General features: G+C 38.6%; 1 protein-coding gene across 10 annotated transcripts in view; it reads right to left on the bottom strand.

Moving 5' to 3' along the window:
- The window catches only part of ARID1B (AT-rich interaction domain 1B), a 337,909-nt gene that overhangs the window by 298,631 nt on the left and 18,255 nt on the right, over nt 1-21,023 (bottom strand). For all 10 annotated transcript variants that reach the window (XM_069787075.1, XM_069787078.1, XM_069787072.1 and 7 more), the window contains exon 2: nt 5,344-5,538. In XM_069787075.1, coding sequence (XP_069643176.1) covers nt 5,344-5,538 — 195 coding nt within the window. The remainder of the gene's footprint in view (nt 1-5,343; nt 5,539-21,023) is intronic.

Genomic DNA, 21,023 nt, shown 5'->3' with positions numbered 1-21,023 from the left:
CATTTTAAGTTAATGGTTCAGAGCAAAACATGACAGTAAGCCTCACTTTCTTGGCATACTTCAATCTTCTAGAACTAAAATGATTTCAGAAGGTAACACACACAAAACCAGCCACCCAGTAGTAAACACATTGGTGTTTGCTAGCTTTAAAACTCCACCTGCCAAGCCAGCAGCCAATTGATTTCCTTGGCGTAAATTTGACATTTCCAATCCGGGACATTACCCAATACGAGCATTGTAAACCCTTTCCTAAATGAGGTAATCACATTGGTGCTGCTATAGTTCTGGTTGACTTGCAGTTTCCATTACAATAAATCTTTGCTGCACATTCCCAGAGGTTTTACAACTTCTCTGCCCCTTTAAAAAAAAGTTACTCCAAGCTGAAACCTGCCACATATGACTCCAAAAAAAAAAAAAAAACCCAGCATATTTTCCTTGAGCCTCAAAATAATCTGTACATTAAAAAAAGGGAAAAAAGAAGTTTCTCTGAATATTTATTTTTTAATTTGCAAATCAAGAATGTAAAAAATGTTAAAGGGACAAGTGATTAGCACCCTTTCATCTTATAATACTTCTATAGCAAAAAAGGCAGAAAGGATAGACTGAGACTCAAGCCTCATAACTGACTTGCTGCAAGCAGGCTCAAGGCATTAAGACAACTGCATGCTCAGTACTGAAATGAAAAAGTACTGAAAAACTCCATTTTAAACAGCTATTAGGAACAGCTATTGTACATATCCACGCACCTATCTTTCATAAAGAATTTACCGTGCATTATAGCAACACAATCCTATTTACACAATAAGTTGTTGTTCCAGTCCATCAAGTACACAAGGCATTTTAATGCATCCTAAAAAAAAAATCAATTAGGCAATGATCATCTGATTAAACAGGCACATCACACCATTCAATTCTTTCAAATATATTCATAAATCCAAGCCTTCAGACTTTGCTGAAAACTTCCAAAACCTGGGTTATTAGGGTATACATGGGTATTTATTTCAAGGACCCGATTTTTAAGCTTGATGGAATTCAGCACAAACTAAAGTATTACATGCTATTAACATGAAAAAGCAACACCATGGTAGGAAAAAAAAAAAAACAAACAAAAAACCCACCTTCTTGTAATAGGTACTCTGAGATATTTCTAGTTTTAGCAAAAATATTTTTACAAAGTAGCAGAAGGCTTTCCTACAACACACAGCACTAAAGCACAGAAACACTTTGACAGGGCAATCGAATCAAAGCCAGATGATCAGGGCATCATCACTTGCTTGCTTGAGGTCCAAAAGGGGTGGGGGAAGAAGTTAAATGAAAAAGAAATTATTGTCTTTATAATCAGATCTTATTACTCACACTATAGTGAAATGTAATGCAAAATCAAGCCTGAAGTTTGCAGGTGCTAAGTATCCCTGGATGTTAGGATTTTCAATTTTGACATCATCACTTCGTAATTCCAAGAAACATCTAAGAGATTAGAAACTGGAAGTTAAACCTGAAAGTACGTTGTCCTGCTTTCTGTTTTTACATACATACTGCGATCTCCCTGAAGTCCTGTGTAAGGAGTGCTAATAACTCTAAAATTACATTTATCCTATGCAAACCAGGAAAGAGTACATGAGATGATGGGATAGCAGTATTAAGATTTACATGCAAGACCAGCATTTTAAAACCTTGGGATGCAAACACTGGCCTTGTTGCAACTTTTGTTTCAATCATGTTGAAAGCTGACAACATATAAACAGGTCATCTTGCTCCCAGCTTTCCCTTGCCTAGTTCCCGTCCCCTCCCCTCCCACTGAAAGAGGACAGGAAAGAGACAAAACCCCAAAAGTTTCCTGACAACATAAAAATCTCTTTGCAAGTAATTCATTCACCATACATATTTATGCCTACTGACAAAAGGGACATAAACTGTCAAGTCTGCAACCCTATAAATTATGAGTCTTTTAGTAACACCTTCCTTTCTTATTACTGCCCCTTTTATACAGGTGCAGAATAATTTGATTTTTAATCTCCTAATCCATTAAGACAAATTTACCCAAATCAGTCCAAACGCTTTATATGTTTAACTCACACTGAGTTAACTGGACATGCCCTTAAAATTTGACAAAATGCTGCAGCATTCTTCAAATTGCTTAGCATTTTGTCGCAACTCTTCACATGATAAATCTGGATCTCTGTTGTCAAGCGTTGGAGAAGAAAGAGAAAACCTCAGATTACCATTAGCTTCATCACAGTTTTACCTTTCTTTCCTACATGCCTGCTATATATCTCAATCCCTTTATCTTTAGTTATATTAGTAACACAAAAAGATTGTCTGCATTTCAAATTTTGCCCCTTACATAAGGCTTAGTGTTTTGTTCTGGGGCTCATCATTGTAACACATGAGAGATGAGTTCTAAGTTAAAAAGCTTAGGAGGTCTGGTTTCTCTCTTCACAGCACCCTTTGCAGCCATGTCACAGAACATAACCCATACTTTCTGTACTCTCTTCAACATTCTGCCATTTCCACACAGAAAGTTAAGAAAATCTGGGGTTTTATTTGCACCTTCTTGTTTGGTATCAAGCATGCCTAGACCAAACAGCAGTTGTAAGAGAATATATGCAGCATTAGGTAGATACCACTTTTTCAACAGGTTAGCAGGCTAGGCTTGACACCCATGCTGCAGATACGTAGAATGACTGCACCTGATAACATTCCATATTTTTTATCCTCTTTAATCTTTCACTGCTTATGCCAGAGGCCTCCCTTCTTACAAGCAAGCTCTTCCACCTCTGGACTGCAGGCTGGAACACACTACACTCTGCTGCAATATGACACAGACCAGCTACCTACATCTAGGCAATTATCTTAATTTCTACCATTTCCATTAATTTTAGCTGGATCTTTAGGGCGTTGTTTTTCATCTTTATTTCTTCATTTGCAGCATCCTGCAGCAGAGCCTGCAAGTTAAAATCTGTCAAGTCCCATAGTTCTAACCTCAAGCCGCAACACTTGCTGACAAAGAGCCAGACTTAACATTCCAAGGTCTTCTTCAAAATTCAAAAATCTTCACAGTCTAACAAAAAGCCTGCTCATTTCATCCAAGGAAACAGAACTGACACCTTCGGCTATCTTTGGGCAACAGCAGACTATAATTTCAAATAAGAACAAACTCTCCCATTGATGTTTCCCACTCTTCCTATAGTGTGGCACTTCCACCCTCATAATCCACCTACCCAATGCTCTCTCTGCACAATACTTAAATCCGAGCACTGTATGTGTTTAAGGCCCCGTATTTTTTAACCAATCAAGTTTTCGGAAGTGCCCTGCGCTTTTGATAAAATTCAGTGTGACACTGTAAAGGACTCCAATTTCCAGAAAGTACTGAGATTCATCTTCTGAAACTTCTAGCAATATTATTTATTTCATATATATTATATCTAGAAGTAGGTACATGCTACACAGCCAATTTTAACAAGCATAGCTAGGCTCTCCTTATTTAATATTCATGTCACAGGAGTAAAAATCCAGCCAGGAATCAAACTGTGGCATCCTGTGCCAAAGACAACTTACCACTCAGCTGGTAAGTTGGCAATTCAATTTACAAACCTGCATTCCTGCATTTTAATCCTTTGTAGAAAGGTGGTAATATATGAGCAATATGAAAAGAACTGGATTCAGATCATTAGAGGTTCACAAACCAAACACACGAAGCTTTGGAGGCTGTCCAAAACAAAATCATGCCTAGGTGGTGATGTCCGTTCAATAAAAATTCAATGTCATAATTATCCTCTCACTTTTTCCCCAAAGAGCATTAGTGCTCAGAACTGTGCTGCTGCTCAGCCAATTATATTAATGCTGTGAGAAGACAGATAGGGCCGGCAGCCAATCACTGTGCCAGGTCACTGCCTGCTGACGGGTAATTTACAATTATCAAGCAATTAGCAAATGAAGTGAAAATTCAACACTCATCTCCACATAACACAGAATAACTCATTTTAAAATTAAAAATATGTTTTAATAACTTCATTTTGGCTACAGCCACACAGAGAAAAATAAAGCCTCCTTTTTTCAATTTCTCCTACTTTTATGACTGACAAAATGCTTTGCTGTCTGAATGTAGCAACCAAATACATTGTTCGATATTTCCAAACTGAACGGTCTCTTCCTTACAAGTAAGCATCTATTTAACAACAGAAAAGAATAAAAATGAAGACTGTTGATAATGGTACTATTTACCCAACTACTATATTTGAAACTATTATTTAATTAACCACCTGATTAATATCCTGTCCTGGTGGATGGGTGGTAACAAGAATTAGCCAGGCACCCATCTGCCAAGTAGTCCAAAATTTTCTTTTATTGTCTGTTTGTAACAATAAATTACATTAAAAAAGCTAATCTGCAACTGGTCAGATGCACAAAACAAATGTTCTTTCTCATTAATGATCAAGTTATTACTCTGTTGTGCTCACAACAAAGTATAGAGCTCCCATTGCCTGCACTCACATTCCTAATTAAAAAAAAACCAAACCAAACAAATTAGTAAAACACAACTTCTCAATAACCTTGGTTTATCCACCCCCTCTAAAAAACCACTGTATCTTCCTTAGTATATGGTATGAAGGTTGGAATTGACCTTCTTTAAAAGGGTAGGAAAAGGGAAGAAGAGGCCACCATCAACAGTGAAATCCAAATAGATAAAAGGAGATTCTTTCATTTCTGTGTCCTCTGATATAAAAAAAAAAAAAAAAAAAAAATCCTGACTTTAAAGAGTTGGTAAAGGCAAAAAAAAAAATAGGAAAAGCTACATGCTCCTACCAAAAGGAGAGAGAGGGGGGAAGAAAAAACAACAAACCACCACAAAAACAAACAGCCAATATAAATATGTAATACTTGTGTATGCACTGGACAACACTAGTCTTGCGGCACTGATGTCAGCTCTAGGTTTTCATCTTACATTTAAAGGTATCTAAGCCAGAGAAAAAGAGAATTAAAAAAAAAAAAACCAAAACAAAACAACAAAGCAACCAAAAAAATATACAAGTCTAAATGATGTCAACTGGAAAAAAAAAAAAAAACCAATGGCTTTTGACATACTTCTCTCTCCAAAAAGATACCAGCAACAAACTAAACTCTTTTCTGACTGTATGGGGTTTCAGAAAACATTCACGCTGCCAACAAAATATATTTACTTTTAAAACAGTCCTTCACCCTCCTTCTGCACGAGAAATAACAATTTCTGATGGTTTTGGTTTGGTTGTTTTTGTTTTTTTTTCCTTGCACCCTCTGTATTACCACAGTGTCAGAAGGGAAGAGAAGGGAAACCAAAGCAACACAGAAAAATCCTCCACAAACCTGTTGCTGTGGATACTGCATTCCTCCCATGGCTGCCGGGGCTCGGCCCTGCATTCCCACGGGATAGCGCTGGGGGCCAGGAGGGCCGTAGGACTGCCCTGGGTAGGGGCTGCTCTGCTGCGTCTGAGAGTGAGGGTTATTGCCCATGCCATACAACTGAGGTCTCTTCATGACCATTGGATCCATTGGACTGCCCTGTTGTTAAACACAAACAAAGAAATACTTTAAGATACGGAAGCAAAAAGGTCAGAATAGTCACGCTTACCACAGGCAAACTGTACACGTGTTTTCTCAGTGCTTTATACATCAAATACTGACTTGACCACACAAACGGGGCAAGTACCATACTCTGGTTCTCATATTAATTAGATGAGTTTTTGAATGGTGAGTTTGGGACTTCCATTGCATTTAAAAAAATAAAAAAATTTGCACTCAAACTTCAGGTTGTCTCCTACCTACAGAAAAAGGAAAAAAACTGCCCAATAAATTTCAGCTTAAGAAGTAAACAAGTATACTGTTGTAAACTGATTAGCATCACTGACTTTAATGTTCAAACATAAATAAAACTGTGTCTATCAAGAGAGGCACAAGTACGGGACAAGACACTTGACAAAACATCTATTTTCTTACCTTGAAAAAAGGGAAAGTGGAAAGAAATTTTCCAAAGAGTGCAATGCACACAAAGCTATATTTCAGCGCTTTCATATTGCTATTGTGTGCATTAATAAGTTTCCAGATCAAAAGGCAAGTCATAACTCACATTTTACGTGAAAGTTTATTTGCCTCCTTAATAGACCTCAGAAAATCCAAACTGCAATCACTGATGGAGGGGGAGGGGAGGCAAGGGAGGGAAGTTTTATTTTTAGACTTTTTGGCAGCACTTACCAAGCACTGTAACAGTTTCAGGACAGGTGTCAACCATTGTGTGGTATTACTCTCATGTTTTATTACTGAGGACTAACTGAACCAGAAAAAATATCATACTTTGTCAAGTGCAGCACTGTATTGTTAATATGACATCCATTTTTTAATTCCCGAGTGCCAGTTATATTCATGGAAGAAAGGGGGGAAAAAAAAGCTTTTAAAAAGCCTATCACAAACTCGTCTTCATGAAAGGGACTTATCCCCACCCCACCCCCCTCCCGCAAGTAAAAAGACCTATTAATTCAGCCAGCCCACCCCACCGCCAGGAGCAGGATTCCTTCCTGTATCACATTTTGTACATGTTTTCCTACAGTGTACTGTTGACCAGTTTCATTTTAAAGCCTCCTCCATAACACGGCTTCTACAAGTCCTTTCTGGCTATTATATTCTGAAGTAATAGTATGACAATAAATTACATTTCCACCCTCCCATTCCTGTTTCTTCTCATTATTGCTGTTTGTACTATTAACATACTGTGTCTTTTTTCCCCCCCTATACACACAAACTATGCACTCTCCAAACCAGTCAATGCTTAATGAACTATCATATGTTGTTCTTACTCTTTCCTTCCTGCAAGTAAAAAACCTCAAAACTTCTCACTTTTTTCACTGGCTCTCCCCACCCTTACCAATACCAATTTGCCAGGCATGTCACCCAAGCCAAATAAAGTATTCCAAATGTGGACACACTACACCTGATGAGGTGGAAATGATAGCCTCTTCCTCCTCACACTACACCTCCATTCACTTCAGAAGAGGACTGCCCTTTTTTTGCCACCACAGCCAACTGCACATTCACTTCTAATTTTGGGTGAGTATTACTCAGCAATTTTCCCTTTATTATTTGGCTTCTTTGTGGCCAGATTAGAAGTTTCTATTTTTCACCACTAAATGTCCCTGGGTAATTTACTATTTATATTTCATACTTTTCAAAATCAGTGGTTCCCCAACCACTTCAGGCCACCTGACCCATAACAACAATCTCATATTTTTAATGGGTTTTGGGGGTTTTTTTTAGGCCACCATGCACTCTTATCACACTTAACTAAAAACAACACAAAGGTTCAGCAGATAAACTAGAGATTCCTTCTCATAGGGTCCCAGGGAACAACTTAAATTTCCTCCTACAGACCAAGATATTTTACCTATGTTTATTTCTGTGTTTTAATGTTCATTCTGTGCATCACCTGTCATATTCATCTTCTCAAATATAAATCCTTGTTCAAAGCAAATCTTGAGTTTCCTTCACAAGATTCTCATGAAGCCCAACAGCACTGTTCATCGCCACTGTCTTCTGCTTCAGGGTCTCAACTCCAATAACAACCTTTACTCAAACTCAATTTTTATTAATTTTGAGTGTAACATTTTCTGTTCCGCATCCAATACTTAAATATAATTATAAACAATGCAGATAGCTACACAGTTAAAACAGCCTGACACTTTCCATTATTAATACTACTTTCAGGTGCATATAAACTTTGCCAAACTTCAACCATTTAGGTTGAAATTTTCCAGGCCATATGTATGCCTGAGGCTGAAATTCTCTGGAAAATTCAGCAGAAACAGTTCAGCTATGTCTTAGAATGAGGTCACAGAAGAATACATCGTTTATGTTCTTACATAAAACACTTAAAAATACCTCTTGAATACCACGCTTTGGGGCAGAGAATTTTAATTTGCCAGGGTGACATTGGACGTTCAGGAAAGGCGAGGCGTGTGCCCCTGTGGACAGAGAGCACCCGAACGTCACCAGACCGCGAGGAGCACGCGAGGAAGAAACGGGAGCGCAGGAGCGGCACGTCATCAGAGGAGTCACAAGGTGTATGGAGGCGGCCTCGAATTTCCCAGACAAAGAAAGAGGGACAATGGGTTTAAAAAAGCCGTGGAGACAGAATTGAGGCAGAAGAGTTGAAGGGAAGAGGAGGAAACACGGTCAGGAGGTGACATGGATACAGGCCAAAGAGTCTCTGTCCTCTGGACTGGTGACCTCCAAGTGGTGGAGGGGTTTTGGGGGTGGGGGTGGGGGGTGTGTGCACGTGTTAGGGGAGTGACCCCTCACTGCCACTTCTTCCTCCCTTCCTTCCCTTCTTCTCACCAGCCTGCTGTCTCTTCGCTTCTCCTTGTCCTCTCCAGAAGAGCTGCTCCTCTCTCCCTCAGGTGACATCCCTCCACATCAGAAAGGTGGAGGGATAAAGAGCCAGAGACACTGCTGTAACTCCAGTCACCGGGAGCGGTAGGTGACCCACACACTGCTGAAACTGAGGGGGCTGTGGTCACGGGGTATGGGTAACGAGGGACCTGGGCACACTCAAAAATACCTGTGGACACTGCCAGTCAGGCCTCAGGATCAAGGACTGGAGATACTGAACACGACAGGGCTAGCCTGAGAGAGCAGTAAATATCCCTAGGCAAATTACTGGGACAACCCAGAGGGACCCACCCTAGATGTCAGCACTGCCTGTTCCCTCTTCCCTCCAAGATCCAGGGAAAGAACAAACAGTAGAGTCCTCTGATTATCTTTAGGGTTGGAGAAGACAGACCCAGTGAGGAAGCATATCTCATCCCATGCACTGGCCAGTCCCTATAGAGGGTGGCAACTCACCACTGCTATTCCTGACTCCCTTCAGATTAGATCCCAACTGTCTGTGCAGTGCAGCTAAAGGTAAAGACATCTACCGGTGACTCAGTGCCTGTCAACATATTTCTGCAAGGCAAACCAACACCAAATACCTAGCTCTTCCCCAGGTTTAAGAAACATTACTATTGCAGAAGTTAAGAGCTGTTGGAATTAAGTTTGCCCTTGCGACATTATAGGTCTCCTTCACAGATATGACTCCTACCACTCTTTAAATACATGGTCACACTTTTGTCCTCACAGGCAGTGAATGGGCCTGCTCTAGGGATCAGTCGACAGCATCGCCGTGATGGGGCTGTTGTGTGCTATAGGACCAAATGCTCCACTTACCACATGGGTAGTGAACAAAACAGAAGATGGTATTACCATTAAGGTAGCTGTATGCTGCTCAGGTGGAACTGGAGTCTACCCCTGCATCTGCCACAGTTTTTCACTACAACCAAAAATTTCCAAAAATTTACCAATTTAATGCATCCCTCACTTCCTGACTTGAAATCATGGGATTTAAATTGCAGGAAATGCTGCATATCTACAACTGCAACTACTTTTGAATTTGATGAGAGATGTGCTTTGAAGGTGTTTTCAGAAGCTGTATGTTTCAGAAAATTTAACCTACAGCCATCATAAACAGGTCACCCAAACTTCCTACAGCAATGCCTCAGTTTCCCATCTGAAAAATTAAAAAAAATCCAAACAAAAAAACCCCCACCTCCTCACCAGAGAGGTGATTTTAGAATTTAATATGACCATGATCAATACCATTGAAAACTCCCTAACAAAAGAACAAATTTTGTCTTCAGAACAGCATACAGTGAGAAAGACCTGGAGCCATACACTGAACAGAAAGAAAAAACGGCTGCTCATCAAATACTGTGTCCCATACAGTAGAAGTAAAAATTTAATTATAACTTTTTCCAACTTTAACACATGTACAGTTTTCAGCTTTAGCATTCTTTTAAACTGCAAATTTCATTTTTATAGCAAGAGTTGCCTTCATCCATGACATTCTGAAAACTTATTTAGAAGGAGTTGTTAGTTGAGAAATACGTATTATCTTATCTGAAGGTTCCTTTAACATTTATTAAGTTCAAATACTTTCTTCAACATTGGTTACAACAGTTTTCAAAGACAAGTTTTGGGTGACAGGATGATTTTGACAAGTATCAACCTCTCATTGTTGTAGGGTTCAACAACTAACCCCTCCACACTTGCTCTCTTAACGTTTACCGAAAATGACAGCATTGCTTTAACTGCAGCACATTCTTCTAAAACCCAGTAGGCATGTATGACTATGAATGGATGATGTGTATATTTTCACATCTTCCATGCCTTAACTTAATTCTACTACATGCTGTATTGCAAAGTTTTAATTACTTTTTAAATTTTATTTTAGCATCACTGCAGTCATCAATATTCGTTTCCCTTCCCTTCCTTTACAAAGGGTCCAATTTTTCTCTAGTGCTGTTTTACTCCCAATATACATATTACCTTTTTACCAATTTAGATAGTGTTTGCTAATGCTATTTTTTACTGCCATATTCTGCCAAGCAAGCCTGAATGGATTCTGCCTTTTGCTTCTGATTCCGCACCTCCTCTTCAACTTGCTGCATTTCATTTAAACTTTGCACAGATCTGCGGTTCCTCAAAATACCTCAGTCTTGTTCTTTGCTTCAGTCCACAGTAATATTATAATTTATAACGCCTTCATTATAGAGCCTATCTTGTGTCAGTATCAGATTCATTTGCACATGTACTATCAGGCTTTGCAAGAACAGAGCATTTCTTCAGAGTCCTTGCCTATTATGTGCCTTGTGAGTGCATTAAAACACCGAACAGAAGGTTTGCTAATGATTTCAATAGGGCCAAGGTTTCATTCCCAGTCTTTAGATTGACAGTCCAACCATTAAGATAGGACACAGAAAAGCCTATACTGCCTACAAGTAGTAACTGACAACCTTCTTCTGTTACCTGCTGCTTTTTTCAATGTTTTGTGTAAAAGAATACATAGCTCGGCATTTCTGCTACAAGCAGAAGTGGAAAAATTAATATTCTATACCCACTTGTAAACTCAGTATCACCACCACTTCTGCCCTCCTCCTAGCCAAAACAATCAAATAAATCACCTCACCCTGAAGTACCTGGAGATTCAATTTTACCTTTTCTAAAGTGAGAGAAAAAAACACTACCATCTTCTCTCATCATTTAACCAGTGTTTTCCCAGATATCTTATCTCTGCTCAGATCTGAGACAGGGTGTACACCGGAATAACTTGAGCAGCAGTCTGACCAAGATGTATCGGCTCTACCTTTTGGGACATTCGTGATAATAGTATACATAATGCATACGTAACAAGTTATCAATTAATGTTTCACTTCTAACCCAAAACCTTTATTTGAAAGACATTTATGAATATGAACAACACTGGTCACAGTCCCAAAATATAACTTATCCATTTAAAGATGCCACAAAGAACCCCACCACTGAAGTCTTGAGGCAGGGAGGAGTGGGAGACACTTTACAAAGGTCACAGTGGGATTCACATGTGACGGTAGAGCTCTTATACAAGGCAGACAGAGCAATTCACTACAAGACAAGAGTATTCACATGAGATATAACTACTCTTCAAATGAAAGTGTGCTTTTTTGTTTGTTTAAACAAAAAAAATGAAAGAAGCATTGGTTTGGCTGACAACAGCAAATGCTACAATTTAAAGGGACTATAAGCCACAGCACATCCCAACAACTAATGCTACATCATTTGCGCCTGTAACAAAACAACATGAACTCAACACTCTCAAGCAGGCTTGCCCTCAAACTCCTAAAGCTACTGAATACAATAACTCTTTGTTTATTCATTGATCTGCAGCCAAAGCTTCTGCTTATTAATACCAAAGCCTTGAAACCTCATAATAAAGACAGCTGACAATCAGTTACCGACATTCCAAGAAAGATGGGCATGGAGCTTTCAGCTCTAGGTCAGGCACCAAGTTACAAATTTATCGCTAGAGATAATCACAAGTATTCACTACAATACAATGACACAGCTGGCATGAGGACGCAACTGGGGAAAAGATAATCCATTCCTAGATAATGCCATCATTTGTACTAACATGTACAAGGACTCCTCAGCCAATGTTTTTACACGACAAAAGCGTAAGTATCAAAACACAACTCTTGTTATATATGTTTTAGATATCCATTTAAGAAAGACGCACACAACTATTAAAAAAGCATTGTTGTACAGCATTAAATTCTTACCTACATTAATATTAAAATCGGAGAGGTGACCGGCAAATATGCTTCCTTTTTTTTTTTTTTTTTAAATAGGAAGTCTACTGTCTGTACTTTACTAAAATTTAAATTTAAAAAGTCAGTTGCACAAACAGAACAAGGAATAAGCAAAAACAAAACGACAAGTTCAACATAAGCCTATGTTGAAGGAAAATCCAGTGAATGAAGAAGCATATACTAGCAGAGATTTAACAAAAATAGCAATTTTCCTCATCTTAAAGGCACCACATACTGTCTGATTTCAGCTGCAGGGAGACATCAGAAAGGTAATTTCCCACCCAAACCAGAAAGTAAGTAATTAAAAAGGGGAAAGAGAAAAATCAAAGCTATGCCCCACCAAAATTCAACTACTACTCCACTAGAACATTCACAAATAATTATACAAGCAAGTGTCTCTGCGGGGTGGGGGAGAAAGACTATGTATGCCTGTTTTCCAGCTTTCTTCTGGGTCCTTTTTAACACAACCTGAAAATGGGAAGGTCAGCAAGTCAGCCATTCTCTAGTTATTATTTTGTAGGTAGATAAACCTAAATGACTACTGAAAGAACAAATCACAACAAACATAGCAAAAAAAAAGAAACCTGTTTTTAATGAAGTATACACAACTAACCTCTTCAGTTGCCACTACGAGTGCATGCAAAGGTTAAGACAACATCAAAAAGCAATTATACACATTTATCACACCTGATGGCCAAAACAATCCTATGTTTCTGACAAGTTCACATGGCTATACAGCTCAGAACTGCTGCCCTTCAAGTTGCTTTTGCCATTGCCAACCAGACATACAGATAATAAATAACCTCATTGCTCTGAAGTCAACTGAAGGCGTGTCATCTGTCCTCATCACACTTGAACACTCAGCCTTCTTCTGTAACCCACTTTCCTAATTCCAAACTTCTTCCAGGAGTACTTGGAAATGATCTTCCCGTCTTTACATTTGTTTTCTCCAACTTGGATGCTCCATACAGAGGAGACCACCTTTCTTCAGGCATGCAGAAGCTCTATACTCTCCTAGCAAAAGTGCTCCCCAGCAAGTTAGCAGTAATTACTAGTGCAGCACAATTTAGGGGTTCTTACAGATGTGTTCTAGCAAACCTATCTGCGACCATACAACATGTAATTGATTCCAGCTGCTTTTCCTACTTGCTGCCAGATTATGACCATGCTTTAGCTACTTCCCTCCACAGTCCAGCACCTGAACTTAAAACTGTCCGTGCAGGGTTGTTTTGCACCAATACAACAGCTTTGGCACTGGAGTACATGAGACATGGGCAGAGTTCTCAGTCTGCTATTTCTGCTACTGAAAAAGTAACACACAGCAGGAGAACAAGGCAGATAGCAAGGGAAAATAGTATCTTAAAGTTCTCAGGCGAGATTCACCAGAGGATGTCTCACAGCCCTAAGGCCTCCTCAGTAGCCAACACTATGGCTCAACAAGGAAGAGAAATTCCATTCATAAACCCAGAAATCTGTAAGTTAAAAAAAGAAAAGCCCCACCCAGAATACCAGTTACTTCTATTTTGTCTGGCAATGAGGTTCTCAGTTTCCTAGACAAGTAAACACCTTCACTCACTGTGCATGGCTGCCATCTGGAACTCGAAAAAAATTCCCTTACCTACTTTGTACAGCTCTTACACAAACACAGGGTTAGATGGACAGAAAAGGATGTACTAAAAATAGCGTCCGTCAGACAAGGAGCAGCGAGCAGCAGCCTCGAATGGAACGAGGAGAGCTCTGCAGGAAGTCTCCCTGCAGAGAAGTACTGGAGTAGGAGGGGAAAATACAGAAAGTCCTGAAAACTAGTAAGTGACAGAAGGAGGGGGAGGGGGGGTAAGAAACCCCACACCCGCTTCAAATTTTAAAGAAAAATCTTCCTAAACCTAATAAACATTCAAGTAGATCTGAATACACTTTCTTAGTTACTTGGCTTTATCAGTAAAAATAAAATTAAAAGTTAGATATATTTAATTGCTGGAGAGAGCACTACCTGAGGAAGTGACATTATGGACACTGGGGAGAAGTGTACCCACAAAAAGGTATAACCAATCACATCTAGGTCACAAGCCAAAAGTACATACAGTTAGCTGCAGATTTTTTCCACTCCAAGTGTTATATATAGTTCTATATTAACACACACACAAAAAGGTATGCTGGTCATATATCCTCAGCATTTATGGCAAATTATTAATCAAGTCCCACCTGAAACAATTTGTTAAATTGATTTTAATCACTGGGCCTCTCATGTGAAGCTTTGTATAATCAGCATTTCATTTACAAAATTAATTGCCTGATTGATTCTCAAGAGGCAGTAGCTGTCATTACACTGCTGTCATAACTTTTGAGTAGGGGTGTCACAACACTGAATTCTGACAGTATGAAGAGCACTGCTATTTAAAAATTGAGGGCGGGGAGGTAGGGGGGAAACAAATACAGTGATTTCACAGAATTGCTCTTTAGTCCGATAGAATGTTAAAACCATTTCCCAGCCGTTTCAGCCAGCCTCCCCGTTTTCCATTCATTGAATAATGCGCTACTCAGCTATTCAGTCTCTTTTCTTAGAGGCAGGTTCATTTAATTCAATTTTATCATAGTTGTGGTTGCATAAAATGAGTTTGTTGTTGAATATACAAAAGATTTAATCACAGGCTGCTCTTAGGGTTATTTGTAGAGTGGAGTTTGACTTTCAAACATGTATAACTTTTTTTCCACATCCACAACCTTCTGGAAAGCTATTTTCAACCAGATTTTTTTTTTGTTTTTAAACAGAGCAAAGCAAACCATAACTTTACAGAACTTATCTAGGAGCTCCTTTAGAAAGCTTTTTTTCTCACCCAGTGTTTTAAGCTATGTATAAGCCTCGCAGCCCTGCCGAAGTTGGAAGCAAAGCTCCTATACTTGCTGTAGATACTTCTATACCCCACCACTACTACATTCTTGGAAAAGACCAGTGCTTCAGAGAGGTGGCGCAGGCCAGCGGTTAGGGCACTGAGTCATAAGACAGGGCTTCTATTCCTGGCTCAGCAGCTGACCTGCTAGGCAAACATGAGCACAACACTTCACCTTTCTGTGACTGGGTTTTCACTCTCATAGTAAGAAGTATTATATGCACTCTTAACAAGGAAGAAGACATGAAGACTTTGGGGAGACTGATGCCAGTTATTATCAACAAGAAACAGGACTAGGAGTCAGAAACAAGTAGGCTTAGGGAGGAAAAAAAATCTAGAAGGTTTTAAAAAGGAGACCATTGCATCGTAGGCTGTAACAAGGTACTCTAAACTTTCAGAAACTTATCTTCAAAAGGAAAAAGGTGTCTGGAAACATCTTCTTTAAAAAAAAAAAAAAAACACCTTAAGTTTCTGCTAGATCACTTGGAACAGTATTAATGCCTTCGAGAAAATGACCTATTTCTAAGATAAGTCCAAAAATAAGCCCCTCAACTTCTCAAATTCAACATTATGTGCTTGATTTCATCAAGTACTCCTGAATGAAACATATTTAAAATTTCTAGGCCATGTTCTGAGATTACACTATTACAAGAAGAGCAAATGACAACTCTTCAAAAACTGTATTATACCTACTGCTGGCATTTGTAATGGACCTCACCAGAATGCAATTCCAGAATAAATTAGAGTCCAGATAACACTAGAATCTAGCAAAAACTCTAGAGAACACAGCCTCTCTTCCCTTCCCACACCCCTGCTCTTACTCTCATCCCTGACTGCTGTCAAAGATTATCTTCCACTCCTTTCTGCAAAGTGCCCTGCCACTCTCTTCCAGGCACAGAGCAGAAGTTGCTTTGGTACGAAGACTTTTCTTCTCTTTTTGCAGGTCTCTGAGTTCATGATGAATAAAATCAGGAAAAAAAAAAACAAACCAAAAACCACTTACAAAATAGATAGGATACCAGGATAAAGAGATATAAAAGTATAACAGAACGGAAAACTCCACCAGGCAAACAAAAGCAGCTAGTTGTCTTCCTTTTTCATAGCCATAATGTGAGATTACAACTAAGGGAAGTTCAGAAAGTTCTGGCCACACAGAGAAACAGTTGCCAAAGGGTTTTAAGAGTTGTATTCGTCCATCACACCAGGAAGAAAAGAAGCTCAGAAAAATGAGAAAAATCACTCACCCTACTCACACCAAGTGATAGCAGACTGGGATGTTAAAATCAAGTGTAAAGCACTGACTTTCTGTATTTGTTGGTTTCTAGCCTCATAGCAGGTAGCTTACTCATTAATCTAGCATTTTCTCTTTTCAACCCTAACATTTATTTTTTTTATAAATTAGGTAAGAAATGGTCTTAAATAAGAAAACAGGGGAAAGCCCCTAGCTAGAGCCAATATATGCAAAATTCCTAAAGGATATATTTAGGATCAGGATAACTGGAAGGCAAACTCAGCTCTAGCAGAAGCCCTGTCACTTCGTAACTGCCAAGAAACTGCTTCTCTTGTAACATATTTTCTACGTTAAAACTGTTTCCTGTAGAGGCTGAAAAAACTTGGTTGTAAATAGTGCAAAATATTAATAGTTACCTGGAAACCAACTGGTTCATCTTTTTTTACCATCGCTCCATACCGGTCTCTTTAACATGTTGGTTGAACACTATAAAGATCCACTGTCCCAGTTAGAGACATACCAGCAGCGTCAGCTCAGTCCAAGGGTCAACTAGATAGAGATAATGAATCTGCGGCTAGAAACCCGTATTGCGGAGCTGGAGCAACAGAATTTTAGTGAGTACCTGCCTGTGATTATTTTGCATTTATAATGATCTTCCTCATCAACACAGAGACTGTCAGGAGCATGGAACCAACTTTCTGGGAAGGAGCAAAACAAAAATTCACCAGCAGCAGGTGATTTAAAGCATTAGAAAATAGCTTTTTTCAGTAGTTAAAATAAAAATTAAAACCAATCACCAGAACAAACTACAGATATGAGTGGAAATTTTCATTATTGATTGAAAATATTTAATAATTAAGTAATAAATTAGAAGAAACAGTAGACTGAAGGTCAAAGCCCTTGTATTACTTGAGAAAACAATGTGATTGGAAACCATGAATTCACACACATGCCTACATTCACACCAGCTCTTTTGTATAATGTAACTGATTCCCAAGTATCATTTTACAATTCTGATTAGGTCTTACAAAAATCTTGTTTATTAAATTGCTTTCTTTAGGCATGCATAACTGCTAATTTGTTTCCAACTAAATCATGTGTCATCTGAAAAAGATTACATTGCAACAGCAAAACAACACTCCTGGGATTATGCTTCATCTGGATTTTAGAATTAAAAGGACAAATATTACAGGAGATGTAAATTTCCCTTTAGAGGTGGTGGTGGCAAGAACACCCTGCAACAGGGTAATTCCAGAACTAGTAGTGTACTTATCATGGAGTAGCCATACTAAAAGACACACATAGCAAGTCAAAAACTGAAAGTATTAAGGCATCTGTTCAGACTTAAACATGAATTTCTGCAAGAAAAAAACCCTGCTCTTTAGATCAATATATATGTATTTATACAAACATATCTTGTAAGCAAAATAAATAATGGTAGCAAAAAAAAGTTAAAAGCTCCACTGATTTAAGAATATTATCAGCTCTAATACCCACAGGTTTTAAACAAACTTAAAAATTTGCAGAGATTTGAGAATGACTCCCAAAGAACTCTATAGAACAGACCTCCAAAAACATATCTGGATATTAATACAAAGATCCCTATGGCTTACTCGGGAAAAAATTTCGACCTGGGTTTAAACCAGATCAAATTCTGGTTTAACCCTAGTGCCTTCACATAATTCTCACTCAAAACTGGCAAAAGTTGCTAAGTCTTCACTGCTGTTTTCGCAATCACAACAAAAGGGAGAAATTCTTCCATAAACACTGGCAGACTATGAAACATCCTAGAGCATCTCAGCACAAAGAAACACACGCATACAACATGCACATGGATAAGTGCAGAAATAGGGAAGTAGGATTAATCATGGGTGGGAACACCTCTGCAACAAATTATCCTGGACGTTCAGAATTAAGTGCATGGGTTTAGTATAGCTACTATCCAGAACTTAACAGCTTCTATACAAAGAAGGCATGTGTTTTCAATATATGAACATCATTTTCTTTTAATATCACACCACTTAAAATTAAATTAAAAATCAACATGTGAGACATATCTGGTCTGAGAAATATGAAAGCAGGAAAGCTGATCCACTTCAGTATTTCTCATCCAAAAAACATCATTTAACAGGAAACCTGACTGTGCCATATTCACAGAATTTCCGCCCGTCTCAGAAGGAGAAACCATTATTTTCAAATTCTGTCTGCCTGAAAACTCTTGGATCCTTTCCACTCCTATGCCCACCTCTTACTTCCCAGTCCTTTAGAGAGCCCACATCAGCCATCATGTGAAGACACCAACATAGCTTTCCTAAAAGCACTTCAAAAAACTCCTTTATTTGTTAGAGAGGATATTCCGGATTAATGAGCCCCCTTTGGGCACAACCCAAAATACAGTATTCCCAACTTCCTAAAATTACCAATCTAGTACACAGTTAAAATTAACAATCAGAAAATGGTAAGAAAGAAAAGGAAATGACTGCCTTCATAAACACTGAAACAGTACAGGTATGGGGAATCTTTCCTGTATGTCTGAGTAACCCATTTCTGAGGGCAAAAGCAATTTGAGTACATTTACATCTAATCTTTCTCCGTTCTCCAAGGCGGCAACTTACACCAGCCTCTTCCAGCAGCTGATGAGGGCTGAAGACAGTTCATTCTGTCAAAATCACTTGGCCTAGTCAGAAGAGGTCATTTAGCAGCAAAGACAGATGTTTCTCAGCTGATATATAACTAAAAGGCCAAACAAGCCCAAAGACTCGTTTTAGCAACAGGGTATCTGCAATTCCAATTTTAGGTATGGTTCAATTTAGAGAGATGTTATTCATCTGACACTCATTTGCAAACTTCAATTTAGTATTAAAGAGCTGCAGATATCGTGTAAAATTCTGAAATGTACATTCTATTTATTCTTCAACGAAAAAAGATGCTTTCTTAAAGCCACATTATTCACTTCACATCTAACCTGGCATTTCACTAAACCCAGCTCTTCTGCCAAGTACTATGATTTCTTGAATACATTCTTCCCCTTCTCCCTTTACACTCCTACCCCTAGGTTTTTTGCTCAGCTCTTTCACACAAAAAGACATCGGAAAAATAAAAAAAAAAAAGATAACTGAAACTGATAATACATCAGAAATACTGTCAAGTATGAAAAGGAAATGCTACACATTTTTAAACTAAACTGCTCAATACCCAAGAAGAGGAGACACTGGTTACAAAACTAACAATAAAAGAATCATTTCAGGAAGAAATACACCTGAAAAACAAAACTACCAGATAAAATCAGAAATGGCCATTACACTCAAAATTACACAAACATCATTAGACTATTTTGACAGAAAACACTAAGCTTCCAAAAACAAGAAACAACTCAGATACTCAAAATAATCCTGTATGAATCCATATATCCTCTCACACCAATTCTATGCCAAGTTCAGCTTGCACAAAGCTGGGGGCGGGGGGAAGCGTATGTATAATTTCTTTTTGCTCAGTCTATTACTACTACAGGACAGAGCAACATCTGTCATGAATGGTTTAGGTCTGTCTTATCCTGTGTCAGAGCAGAGGGATAGATTAAATGACCTCCTAATGTCCCTTCCAGCCTTGCTCTTCTATGATTTGGAGGTTATTACATCATCTCTATTTTATTTTAAGACGTCTCCTGTTTCTGCAATCTGCTTTTCATTTGAAGTAATAATCCTCAATTTCTAGCACAATGAGACAACATGGACATTATAACACTACAAACGTACTAGAAATATTGATAAAAGAAAATTAGGAGGACAAAAAAAGGTATGTTTTCAAACCAGTCCTTTCATAAGAAGTAAAAAAGATACTTAAAAACTGTTTCTAGGGAATTTATGTTGGTATTTGCAGAAATTGCTAAAATACAGTAAAGAAATATTTATACATTCCTGTTTTGGGGGAGGTGTGAAGGTAAGGATGAGACGTGCTGTATTCTAAGCAGCAAAGGAGATAGGGGCAGAAGAGAACCAGAGGAGGTAGCCAACTTCAAAGCACCATCCATGTAAATACCTCTCTAGGTACCCACTTCTGACCAAATCAGGCAAGAGAGATCCCCCCTACCAAACATATCTTCTACACAACATCACTCTTCCTCTGACTGCATCACATACCAGAAGAGCACCTGCACCCTCCCCTCCCTCTGCATCCAATTTGAGTTGCTCCTTGTACAACTTGCGCCTAGCAAGTCAATTATGGTCCTAACTGTCTTGTGTGAAGATCAATAAATTTCAGCATTTCTCCAAACAATTAACATTTTTGGAAACGTTTTTTCAACTTCATCAAGGAAGCCTCTTTCTGTGATCCATAGAGATGCATGCAATTAGAGCCATAGCACAGGAGAACTAGAGAAATAATGAGAAACAGGAGACAAAAAGTGTCCAACACAGAATTCATTAGACAGCCACAGACTATTCCACCTGTTGCGCTGTACACTGCATACTTGTAAAACCACATGGGGGGTGGGGGGGTGAAGCAGATATATCCAAGCAGCTAGGAACATAAATTTTGATCCCTTTTTATATCCTATTGTTATCCACAACCCAGGAAGCTGTTAATTGGCCTAAGTAATTGGTTTAAATACCCAAGTCCCACTATAAAAATATACTATGAAAATGCTTAGACACTTATCACAACCAAGAAATTCTTAACTAAAGTTCAAAGCTGAAAAGGCACTAGGGACTTGTCTAC

The sequence above is a fragment of the Haliaeetus albicilla genome, chromosome 7 (genome assembly GCF_947461875.1).
Source record: "Haliaeetus albicilla chromosome 7, bHalAlb1.1, whole genome shotgun sequence".
Lineage (NCBI taxonomy): Eukaryota > Metazoa > Chordata > Aves > Accipitriformes > Accipitridae > Haliaeetus > Haliaeetus albicilla.
The sequence above is the reverse complement of the archived record's forward strand: the minus strand, read 5'-3'. Positions and strand labels throughout refer to the sequence as shown.